General features: G+C 33.5%; 2 protein-coding genes across 2 annotated transcripts; both read right to left on the bottom strand.

The window, feature by feature from the left end:
* Positions 1–572: 572 nt before the first annotated feature.
* On the bottom strand, positions 573–3956 carry LOC125849187 (uncharacterized). Its single transcript, XM_049529218.1, has 7 exons — positions 3847–3956; positions 3633–3754; positions 3303–3355; positions 3002–3065; positions 2835–2877; positions 2687–2734; positions 573–1084 (listed from the first exon to the last, which is right to left on the bottom strand). Exons 1-7 carry the CDS (start codon positions 3928–3930, stop codon positions 938–940), a joined length of 561 nt encoding a protein of 186 aa, XP_049385175.1. The 5' UTR covers positions 3931–3956; the 3' UTR covers positions 573–937.
* A 2439-nt stretch (positions 3957–6395) lies between these two features.
* LOC125849448 (receptor-like protein kinase FERONIA) lies at positions 6396–9160 on the bottom strand. The gene is made up of 2 exons (XM_049529534.1): positions 7252–9160; positions 6396–7131 (listed from the first exon to the last, which is right to left on the bottom strand). Exons 1-2 carry the CDS (start codon positions 9158–9160, stop codon positions 6446–6448), a joined length of 2595 nt encoding a protein of 864 aa, XP_049385491.1. The 3' UTR covers positions 6396–6445.
* Positions 9161–12704: the final 3544 nt, after the last annotated feature.

Below are 12704 nucleotides of genomic sequence, written 5' to 3' on the forward strand. Positions count from 1 at the left end.
TTGTTGATTTGATTTCTTTCCAAAAATTTAGATCCCTTCTTTTTATACTTGTCTATGTATCCAGAATTGCCCGATTGTACTAGGTCTGCATGTCAATCCATGTAATTGACATTTTTTCGCTAGTAATTTACATATTTTAGTTAGTAATGCAAATAGATTGTAATTGCCATGATGTTTATTCCATCAAAGAGGAGCATTACCTGTTTTGTATAAGTGGACACAAGGGGTTCCATGAACAATAAGAATGATAACTAAAATTCTCATTACTGTCGTTGCACTAACCATCTTGACAACTGATCATGAAAACTTAATAATTTAAACACTCTTAATTGTCCGCAGATCTTGTTAAACATTTTGGACCTCATGATTCTTGGGCATATTTCAATGGCTTTTGACATCAGTGCACACTTAGTTTATCTTACAGTCAGAAGACTGAATAGAGAAGATTCAAATCAATGTAAAGGCTGCCTGCATCACACAAATATTGGAGTTGCAAACGCTCAGCCAGCCAATTCAGCCTTGAGATAATTTCACGGGCCATCAAGTTCCAAAAAACCAAAGACCAATTACTATGAGTAAATTGACCAACAGAACATCAATGCTCTTACATCACATTATGAAGCAACTAGCAAGCTGTCTTTTTAGCTGAATTACATTAAATAGGCTTAAGAATCTATTTTACTCTAGATTACACTCTCAAAACTCTTCACTAGCTAACAAATATGAAATGGAAAAGGAATGGAATAGTGTGTTGATCTCACTCTCTGTCCTTTACTGTAGAAAGGGGGGTAAACCAAACAGCCTGTATCAATTGTGCCGAATAAATTTACTTTTCTCCAAAGCGGACAATACAAATGAGCTAGTGTGCATCAAACTAGGGACCATGAAGAGAGATCTATAAAGGGCCATATGGGATTTATTCTCCAAATTGCGCATCTCAAATAACTTGATCTTCATCATCCTCCTCATCATCATGGCTTACCTCCGCATATTCCTCAAGTGATGATGCTGTATTCAGTTCACCAACCTTCATGTCATCTTGAGTTAGGTTTTTCTCTGAACCCTGTGACTTCCCTTTGTTCATCTGTTGCATAGACTTAAGATGCACACTAAGAATCTCAGAAACATCATGAAAGCAACATAATCATACAACAGACATCAATGTGATGGAACTCCAGCAAAGCAAGATACTTTTACACTGCTTAGCACAGTAGATATCACAAATGGTAAAGGGGAAATGAAGGAGTATTTGCAACCTGGTAATACATAAAGAAGATGGAAAGTTAAAAAAAAGAGGAGGATGTCATGTGGGCTTATACTATCAAATGGTACAATTAGATAGTAAATAAATATGAGAACGTGAGAAGTAAATCAACTGTCCCCTTCCCATTCATTGAACCAACCAATCGTTACATATAGACATTCACTTCTCAAAATCCATTTCATGGCTCATGGAGACGTACTCTTTAATGGGTATTATGCAATTAAAAGTAGCCAGCAGGACAGTGACTGCTGTAGTCTGCCACGTGTTCTTTTCAATTATTGGCATCAGTTGGACACTACCTCAGGGTATCAAGGAAGCAGTTGAAAAATGGTACTTTTGGAAAGTCAACAGGGCCATCAAGAGTATCAGGAAAATTCTCCCAGCTAGCATATTCTGGTGTGTATTTTGACAGAACTTCAGATGTTTTGATCGCATTTCAGCTCCTATATACCCTTGAAAGCTAGATGTCTGCTGTTTCTTTTTAGTTGGAGTAATCTCTATTGAAATTATGTTATTCCCTTTCTAGACTTCATTGGCTCACTGTGCCTGGCTAAACTACCATTTTCATTTTTTGGTTAGATTCCAGTGTTTAGTATAGAAATGCTGTATTTGGAGCTAACATCCCATCTTTGTACTTTTTGCATCTTCTTGATGCCAAGAGAACATCTTACTTGATCAAAAAACGTTTTGTTCAGCTTTAAAAATCAACTTTAAGCATAACTACTACTCCATATGTACACATAAGCAGACAATCCAACATCCAGAGAACAAAAATATGCTTATGCGTACAGACTATAAATGCACTAACCCTCTTCCAACTATTTTCAATCCACTCCAGGAGAAACAAATAGAAGAGAATCAGGTAGATCCAAAAGAGGTAAGAATGAAAATGACCATTAACAGTCATCTACATCATTTGTATTTGCAAGAACAAGGTGACGTACAATTTACATGTTAAAGTTGGTTTTCATCTGACATACAATATTTGAGAGACCGGCATTAAGGAGGATTATAACATTCAAAATTATGCTAAATATTGTTCCCTCCGTTTCAATTTGTTTAACTGGTTTTGACTTGGTACGGAGTTTAAGAAAGTAGAATCTTGTGGTCTTGAACTAAAACATATGTAAATGTACCAAACTAAAAATAGCCCATGTGCACACAAGGTGCTCAAGCACCATTGCTATTAAGAAAAAAGAAAAACAGACAAATGAGCGAGTGTAGAAACTAGAACGACTGATAATTGTTTGTCTAACACACATAGCACGAAATTGTTTTTTCTATCTAGCCATAAATATTTTCTTATTGAATAATTGCCATTGTGGGTCGAGTTTGGGGTTGGGGGCGATCTAGGAACAAGGACAAGATAGGTCTCCCATACAACATTTATCATAAAGTTAATTCAGCAGAAAATTCTCTTACAGCACGTAGAAGTGACCGCCTATCCCGTTCTCGAGCATTCTTGATAGCCTGTAACCAACAATAATACATTAGATTCATAGGTTGACAAATGGACCCACTGATCATAAAGATGACAGAGAAGCATAAGGATAAGGCTATGAAAACAAACCTCCTCAAGAGCTTTTTTCTCAGCCTCTACTTCTGAAACATCTCTATGAGAAACCAATAATAAGCATATGAGATGTCTTCCACAAACAATGTTCATCATTTAAATTGAAGCAAAATAGAGATTCAAAAAATTGAGAAGATAAGGGGGAAAAGGAGGAATCTTTAAACCTTCCAACCACTTGACCAACACGACATGAACACTTGGCACATACTTTATGCTCCTTTGCACAGCCTGTGATTTTACAAATAAATGCAAAAACATCAAACAAAAACTACACAGATTTGAATAAGGCATAGAGGATTTCATTATGTTGTAACAAAAACAACTTCGCCTCAATCCCAAAATAAGGTGGGGTTGGCTATATGAATCCTCATTTCACCATTTGAGTTGATATCATATTATTTCATTATACTATAACAAATACATATAAAATAAAATAAATCATATGTAAAAGAAGTCAAAACTAACCATTGCAGAGATTGTGGTAAGCTTGACGCACGTTTCTTTTCGAACACTTCTGACTATCAGAAATATAAAAAAAAAATAAAAAACAAGAGCATAAGTCAGTGACTGCTGAGTACCATGGTTCACTAATTTCAATGAACATAGTATAACTATGTACTATAGAAATTTTAACCAGCTATATATGCGTTTCGCTAACCTCGAACATTTTTATCTTCTACAAGTTACCCTTAAAACAAACTAAAATTAGGCATTTTTAGTAAATGAAAAAACTGTTGATAACCAATTCAACCAAAACAAAACCAAATAAAATAAAATTGAGAAGTAGAAGTTTACCACTTAGCAGGTTCAGTAATGGCTTTGTATTTTCCATACTTGCGCTTCCAATCAATTTGATCTCTACAACGAAGACATACTCCTGTTATTTCTGAGAGAGGCCTAAATTTTCCACCCACTTCCTGCAAATAAAAGCAACACCAACAATCAATCATTCAGACCCACCAAAATGTTGACTAGCAGTTTGGTCGCCGGAGAATAAAAGTAGACGTACCGTTTCATTGATTTTGATACCGGCGTTAGGTTTCCAGGCGACTTTGTTCTGATGCTTCGGCGGCCCTTTTCTTACGCCGCTCATCTTTTTCTCTTCAAAAAGTTTGAACTCCTGTGGAATAGAATTTATTGGGCTAAAGAAATATGACGTTATTTATTTTCTTGGGCTAATTTCGGATGTAGCCCATGGACTTGCATATCACAAACGGCCAAAAATCCATGTTTTGCTCTTTAAATAGGTTGATTCTCTTTTTTTTTTTATTGAGCAAATTTTAGGAATAACAAACATAAATATCATATTAGAGCTCTATAGCTACACTTTTGATGTTTGAGCTTCATAGCAAACAACATCTGATTTGTATAAATCGCAGGCATATGATTTGCAGACATCTAATTTGTATAAAATCGCAGCGATTGTATATGTATATCGGTTAGATAATTGTAAATATGTACTACTATGTATATGTATCAATGATTGTGTTTGTATGTATATCTAGATAGAATTTGAATTTGTGTACAATTGAATCGAGTTAAAACATTTGTATTTGTATATCAAATCTCTCTTTATACAAATACAAATTATAAATTGTATTTTGTATAATTTGAGTTTGTATAAAGCGAGAAAGAGAGAAAGACAAAAGAGAACTGAGAAGAGGAAGATTTGTATTTATATAATCATAAGTGTATAGGACGAAGATATATCTATTTCTATTTGTATATATAGTTCTCTCTCCTTTTATACAAACGCAACCACAATTTATACATTTGTGTTTGTATAAAGTGAGAGAGGTGAGTCAGAGAGTGGCGGAAGAGATTCAGGGGAGAGAGGCGAATGACAAAAAGTTTGCTGAGAATTGAAATGAAATGAAACTGTAGTTATAGCATTTATATTNTGTACAGGACGAAGAGATATCTATTTCTATTTGTATATATAGTTCTCTCTCCTTTTATACAAACGCAACCACAATTTATACATTTGTGTTTGTATAAAGTGAGAGAGGTGAGCCAGAGAGTGGCGGACGAGATTCCAGAGAGTGGCGGACGAGATTCAGGGGAGAGAGGCGAATGACAAAAAGTTTGTTGAGAATTGAAATGAAATGAAACAGTAGTTATAGCATTTATATTGAATTAATAGTTTGGTATAATGCACAATTTTCCCTTCTTATTTTTGCACTCTAATAATAATATTAGGCATAAGTAAGTCGTGTTGGGGCATAAATTTTTTGGAATATTTTGATACAAAAATTAATGAGTGACTTTTAGAAATAGCAAACATAAAAATCTATCAGCGTTCTATAGCTATAATTTTGTTATGGAGCATCTGATTTGTATAAATCGTAGACATTTGATTCGCATGCATCTGATCTGTATAAAATCGCATCAGTTTGTATAAATTGGACGTTTGTGTCTATGAAAATTGTGTTTGTATATGCATATGTTCTTTGTGTTAGGCTAGAGTGGCGAGTGAGATTAGAAGAGAAAGGAGAGAGGAGAGAGGCGAGCGAGAGAGGGCAGGAAGTGGAGAGAGGTGAATTATATATGTATATCAGTTACATAATTGTATATATGTAACTACTATGTATATATATATATATATATATATATATATCAATGATTGTGTTTGTATATCTGCATAAAATTTGAATTTGTATACAATTGAATCGAGTTAAAATATTTGTATTTGTATATCGAATCTCTCTCTTGCTTTATACAAACACAAATTGTACATTGTACTTGTATAATTTGTGTTTGTATAAAGTGAGAAAGAGAAAGAATTGAGAGTGGCGAGCGAGATTCAAGGGAGAGAGACAAGAATGACAAAGTGTTTGCTACGAATTAAAATTAAATAAAATTTTAGTTATAACATTTATTTTGAATTAATATTTTCCTATAATGCACAATTTTCTCAAAATTAAACGTATGCCTTGCAAAAAAAATAGTTATTTGTTATAAGGAGCATAATTAGAGATCAGAAATATATATATATATATATATGGTAAAAATGTAAACGGCCTCAATTTTTTTTCCTCTTATTTTCTTGTATGTATAATTACAACTCTCGAGTTGGGAACTTGGGATTCTTGTGAACTCGGCATGCCATGTGTACACTTGTAGCCGTAATGTAATTTAATTTGTTATTATAAATTATTTACTTTTTTTTTGTTGATCCTATTTGGTTCAAATTATATACTTTTATCAGTGCGTAAAATATAACTTAATTATTTTAGTTTGGTCAGTTTTAATAACAAGCGGTCAATCTCGATGTCTTTAATCTAAAACAGTCACAAAAGGTAGGTTGGAAAATAAATGGTGAACCAATTTCAAGTTGTATTACTTTTCTATTGTTCTACCTCATATAACAAGTGATTTAAGAACTACTGTATTTTTTATAAAAGAGATGACCTCGTCAAACAATGAGAAAGAAAGGTGCACGGTTATGAAATGGGGGCCATGTACATACCCATTAAATTGGAAATGGAAATTGCATCAGTTTGGTGTATACATTTAATGTGGATAAGTTTTTTCCATTAAATTACAAAAAGAGCCTGAAAAACAAAATACATGTAATTTCAATGTATCGAACTATGATCATAACAATTTCATCGACCCAATGGATTGACAATCTCAGAGAAAAGGGCAACATTGTTCACTTTGGCACTCCTACTGACCGACATGCTTGTCAAATTTCTTTCAACTTCACTTAAATCTGAGAATATCTCATCTTCATTCATAGCATCACCATTAATAATCAACGGAAAAGAGGATCCTTCCACCTCATGATCTGCACCCTCTTGAACCTGTAATGCAAATTCTAAAGTTTTTACAACATCACCCATTGATGGCCTTTGAACCCCTTCTTTTCTCAAACAATGATATGCCAATTCTGCAAACTTCCTTAAGCATTCTGGGGCTATTTGTCCTTTCAAGTTAGGATCAATTATTTCTTCAAGTTCTCTCTTTTTACAACTCCTACAAGCCCATTCAGCCAAATTCACTTGCCCACTTGGCAAGTTTGGATTTATTGCTGGCCTACCGCATAACACTTCAAACAGAACCACCCCAAAAGAATAAACATCTGATTTTACTGTCAATCGTTGACGCTTGTAGTATTCAGGATCTACATACCCAAAACTTCCTTTCACTGCAGTGCTAACATGGGTAATATCTGTCCCACCTACTGAACCTACTTTGGACAATCCAAAATCGGACACCTTGGCGACCCATTTATCGTCCAATAGGATGTTAGTTGACTTGACATCTCGATGAATGATCATATGTTTGGTACCTATAACAGCAAAATGAACTCACTTTTAAGCAATTCACTCAAATTTAAACGATCTTAATTGTAAATTGCCTATAACAGCAATGCAGTCATGACATGTTTATCAATTTATTGATTACTTACCTGAATGAAGGTAATATAATCCTTTAGCTGCACCAATGCAAATGTCAAGGCGTTTCTTCCATGGAAGAGGAGCATTGCGAGTATTGTACAAGTGATCACGAAGAGTTCCATTAGCCATGTAATCATAAACCAAGATCATCTCATTCTTATCATCACAATAACCAATTAAGGACACTAGATGTCGATGCCTTAGCTTTGATGATAACATCTCAATCTCTGTTTGGAACTCGCGAACCCCTTGCTTTGATGAAGGATTCGATCTCTTGACTGCAACTGTGGTTGTACCATTGTCAAGGTACCCTTTATAAACATTACCAAAACCTCCATATCCAATCACAAATTTTTCATCAAAATTGTCGGTAGCGTTTTTTATCTCTGCTATTAAAAAGTGTCGGCACAGATCGGATGGTGGTGATGATGACTTGGTAACACTTGTACCAGAATCTTTTCCCCCATTTCGTCGTCGGGAAATTAAGAAACCCAGAATCGAAAAAAAAGCAATACCGCTAGTCACACCTGTGATGATAGCAACAATGATATACCATGATATTCTTTTCTTCTTGTTGTTAGGAAAAGCTAATGAAGCGATCGGAGCTTCTGAGGCAAATTCAGGAGTCAAGGCGGCCGGATTTCCGGAGGGCAATTCATGAATTGACGGGGCCAGACTCCCATTTGCATCACCCACTTTGAAAATTTCTAAGCCTTTTAGGATAACATTTGAATACGCTAATTCTGAGGTACCATTAGCATACACAGCTTTTGTGTTCATGTTAGGACTCAATTCAAGCGTAATATTTTGCTTGTTTTGTCGGTCGTCTGGGTTAGGCACATTCACCACGTAGTCTCTGTAAACCGGGAATCTCCAGCCGCCACTCCATTCAACTACATCCGCTGCTCGCTCTGCCATTTGGTTTCCAATGTATATGTCGAAAAATCTGTGGTTCACTCCCTTAACTTCCGGCTGAATCTCACAAAAATGGAGCCTGAAAAGATAATAGAAACCAGAGTTTAGAGGGAATTCCCAATCTAGGCCCTTGCTGTAATTGGCCATGGTCCTAGAGGTTGTGTAAATTATGGTTGGCGCAGAATAAGCCGGGGTTTCAGAAGTGTAAGTGATGTTGACATCAAAATGAGGAGTTTGATAGCCATATCCAACAACAAATGCATCATCTGAATCCCATACACGATACATCCCTGTATCCTCTGTGCTACCAACAAAATTGCCTCCCACGTTCAGCCTGTACAAAGTTTCAAGAGCAGTGCTGTTATTGATGTAAAAAAAATCATTCTGGCCCACCAATTCAATGCGATGGTTTCCACGGATGTAGAGATTGGTAGGCATGGAAAGTATCTCTATCCCATTAACAAAAGCATAAGAGTTTGGCGAGGGAGAAAAGGTCACATTAAGAATCTGAGTTTCATCAACATTAATGACAAATTCTTTTCGAAGAGCTTTACTAGAATCGGTAACTGCAGCGAGAGCGTTGAAGTTACTCAAGAGGGTTAAATGATTAGCTGTGACGGAGAAAAAAGATTCAGCTTTGTTGAAGCCAGAGTAATTAGCGGGGTAAAAATAGAGACGGAGGAATTTGGCGCCAGGAGAAACACGGAAAGTGTAAGTGAATCGAGATTTCATGATACGAGCACCAGTCGTATAAGGAACTCTATCGACCGAAGGATCTTGTTCAGAAGCTGTGGCTGTTGTAGATATGCTTGAAAAGTTGGAAGGTAAGAAATTTGGAAAGTGAGTATCAGTATCCCATCGACGGTCAGTTTCATCGGTGGTGGCTGATTGTGCGCCACAGTTAAGCAAGACAAAGACAGTGGCGTTATACGGTGGCGGCGTGGTAGAAATAGTGGCCGTTATGAGTTGTAAGAAGAGAAAGGAAATTAGAGCAATGGCTAACATGGCGTTGTCTTGAAAAACTATGTACGTGCTATTTGTTGTGCAAATATATACAGTAGTTGTTCGAAGATCAAGTCATTTCTAATTTTCTGTATAAAAAACCGACATCATTTTGTTGAAGTTTTGTACAAAAAATAAATACCAAAAGTAACTTATTATAAGTGCACCAAATAAATGGAGTAAAAATCAGTGAGGCAAGAGTTGCCTTCATCGAAGAATATAAGTGAAATTACTATTAGGATTACTGCACTAAAGAAGGGGACCATATATGTACCCAAGAAAATACAGAGAGAAATAGAAATGGTAAAGGAAAAGTTGTTAATTGGGGGTGTACATCTTTTTCTTGTAGGCCATGGATGCTGCCTTTCATTTTCATAATAATCTTTGTTATGTCCCACTGGAGCAATAGTCGACATGCTTGAAAGGAAAGGTTTTGGGTTATTTTCTTTGGAATTTGGATGATTCTTTGTTAAATTGACCAAAGACTTTTCAACATCAACGGAAAAATGAGGTGAGGAAAAAAAATACTCTCCTTCCCAATCACATTATTTTGTTTACAAGTGCATTACTCTCTTAGTCCCATATTAATTAATCATTTAAAAAAAGTTATTTGTTTCGAATTTTATTTTACCTTTACAATTAATAATACTCTTTGGAAGCCTAAACAAATTTAAGACCCGTTTGGCCCCAAAAATACTTGGGAAAAACTTGGAAAGTGATATTTGGTCATATAACTTGGCAAATATATTTGTCAAGTATCTCAAGTTCTCAAATACTAGAAAAAATTAGTATTTGGGCCAAGTTCTAATATTTGGGAATTTTAAAAATTCAAAAATTACCTCAAACGTTTATATTTTATAAAAAAAAAATATCCATTATTTATTAATTCCAACTAATATTTGTAACTCCAGAAAAGTTTGAGTTCTAATTTGAGAAAAGGAACAATTTGTGTTTAATGGGTTATAATTATAATTGAATCAATAACAAGTTTGAATTGGCGACTAATGTATTGTTTTTGCCTATATTGTTATTTTGTTATTGTTGATTGTTAACAATTATATTAGTTATAAGGTTATTTTTTAATGGAACATATTCATTATAAAATGATATTACAAATTTATGGGCAATTTTAATAGGAGTAATTTTTAAAACTTATGGGTATAAATCATATTTTTTGAAATAGTAAATATTTTTGGGAAAATTTGAGGCCAAACACATGGTGAAACTTCACCAAAAACTTCACTCAGATATAATTTACCAAGAATATTTGAGAACTTGGGGCCAAACGCTAGCTTAGAAATTCCAAAAGTTCATTAATTACGTTGTATCAATTTCAATGTTACTATTCACATGCTCTATGTTACTCTCTTTGTCCCTATTTACTTGTTTATTTTTGACTTAGTATACCTATTAAGAAAATAATAATTGACATAGTGAATTTATCATTTTATTCCTATTAACTGATAGAATTCCACAATCAATTTACTCATTAAAGAAGTTCTAGACTTTTTCAAAAACATTAACTCTCTAAATAATTTGAGGGTATAATAGGTAAAAAAATATTATCTTTTCTTGATTTGTCAAAAATGACAAGTAAAAAAGCAAAGTTGGACGAGTACAAAGGGACAGAGAGTATTAGACATATTTTTCATAAATTATCTTGATGTGCATTAATATGAATGAAGGATAAATTAGTAAAATTGATCATCTTATTTATGATTTTTTAAGCACCATGTAAAATGGAATGTAATCAATTAATATGGGACTGAGAAAGTATGTGCTTTAACTATCACATCCTTATAAAAAAGTTAATTTGAATATTTAGTATTTCCAAAAATAATTATTACTAAAGGCAAAATGAAAAGAATATACTCAATTATGTCTTGAATTTCTAAAATGACAAATATTTTAGATCATCTAATTTTAAAAAAGACGATAAGAGTAATATCTACTTTTGCCTGACATATGAAATGTATGTTCTCATAGGACGTTAACCTTTTGTTTTGGTAATAATAATTCTGTAAAAAGTTGTGGATCCTGAATTTCTGGGAAAAGAAATACAATTTGTTTGTACAGTTAATTAATAATTCCACCCCTTTATTAATTTACTTTTTGTTTCATCCGGATGACTAGTAAAAGTCTTTGTGTTTTTGCACTGTTAAGTTGCAAGTGAATTAGGAAAAGGTATTTATTCTTGATGTGATTAATTTGTTTCCTTCTGCTTAAAAATCTTCTCCGTAGGGTAGTATGAGTGGAATTTCACTAGTCTATCCAAAGAGAGTGTGGATAGTAATTATCCAAATTTTGAGAAGTACTATTCAACTCTCTAAATATGAAGAATAGAGAGTGATATGGAGGTGGGTTGGAGTGCCCATTCTCTATTTTACTTTCCAAATATAGAGAATAGAAAGTAAAATAGAAGTGGATTGGAGATGACCTGAATCTCACAAAAATGGAGCCTGGAATTCCCAATCCAAGCCGAGTAAATCAAGAAAAGACAAATTTTTTTACTTTTTATACCCTCAATTAATTACTTTGAAAAAAGGTAAAACTTTTTGAAAATCTTGAATTTTTAATTCATCCACTTTATAATTAATAGGGGTAAAATGATAAACTCAATCAGTCATTATTTTCTTAATTAGTATGTCAATTCAAAAGTGGACAGATAATTAGGGACAAAGGGAGTATCTATATTGCATTTATTAACCAATGATATGCAATGTCCTCTTAGTTAATACTCCCTCCGTCCCATATTATAAGTCACCTTTTTTTTTGCACTTGCATTAAGAAATAAGATAATTTTACTCTTATGTCCTTATTTAATGTTTGTTTATGACAACTTTGTAATAAATGTGTTGACACCCAATTTTGACCCTCCCCGATAAGAATTAACTTACGAGCTTCTTAATTTTTTGAACGATTTAGAATAATTAACTTTATATAATCCAAATTAGTTTCAAGGTTGTTTTAAGTTATTTCAATCGATCTTTATAGTATTTTGAATAATAACTATATCTCGTATAATTATATATGTATTTAGTATATCTTATAAATATTTTGAAAATCATAGCAAAGGAGTTCTACATTTGATTAAATTAAGTATTTTTAGTAATTTAGTTTTAGTTTGGTTCATAGTTTAGTTTTCGAATTAATTAGTTTGTATTTAAATTAATTAGTTTATAATTAAATTAATTATTTCATTTCGTTAAAATTAAGAAGCTCGTTGATTAATTAATATCAATTTGTCTTATTTAATTACTAGCCGAATCTATCTTAACTAAATTAAATTGGCTAAATTTTTCTAATTCCTTTCCAATCGACCCACCCCTATTTCTCTTTTACAATTAATACCATACTCATACAATTACAATACATATTCTACCCCACCTCAGTCGACCCATTTCCCCAAATAACCCAATAAAATAATAACAATAATAACATACACCAACCGACCCCAAGCCTTTTTTTTTTTTCCATCAGCCTAGCTACAATCATTCCCAGTGGCCCACTTCCCAATTCCCCTTCTATTTTTGGCAGTCCAATTCAT

Source organism: Solanum stenotomum, chromosome 12 (genome assembly GCF_019186545.1).
Source record: "Solanum stenotomum isolate F172 chromosome 12, ASM1918654v1, whole genome shotgun sequence".
In the NCBI taxonomy this organism is placed as follows: Eukaryota; Viridiplantae; Streptophyta; class Magnoliopsida; order Solanales; family Solanaceae; genus Solanum; species Solanum stenotomum.

Coding starts and splice junctions, on each gene's coding strand:
- LOC125849187 (XM_049529218.1), bottom strand. CDS start 3,930: ATGAGCGGCGTAAGAAAAGGGCCGCCGAAGCATCAGAACAAAGTCGCC. Junction 3,066..3,302: donor TTACCACAATCTCTGCAATG/GTTAGTTTTGAC, acceptor GTAAAATCACAG/GCTGTGCAAAGGAGCATAAA. Junction 2,878..3,001: donor GTTGGTCAAGTGGTTGGAAG/GTTTAAAGATTC, acceptor GGTTTCTCATAG/AGATGTTTCAGAAGTAGAGG.
- LOC125849448 (XM_049529534.1), bottom strand. CDS start 9,160: ATGTTAGCCATTGCTCTAATTTCCTTTCTCTTCTTACAACTCATAACG. Junction 7,132..7,251: donor ATTATATTACCTTCATTCAG/GTAAGTAATCAA, acceptor TTGCTGTTATAG/GTACCAAACATATGATCATT.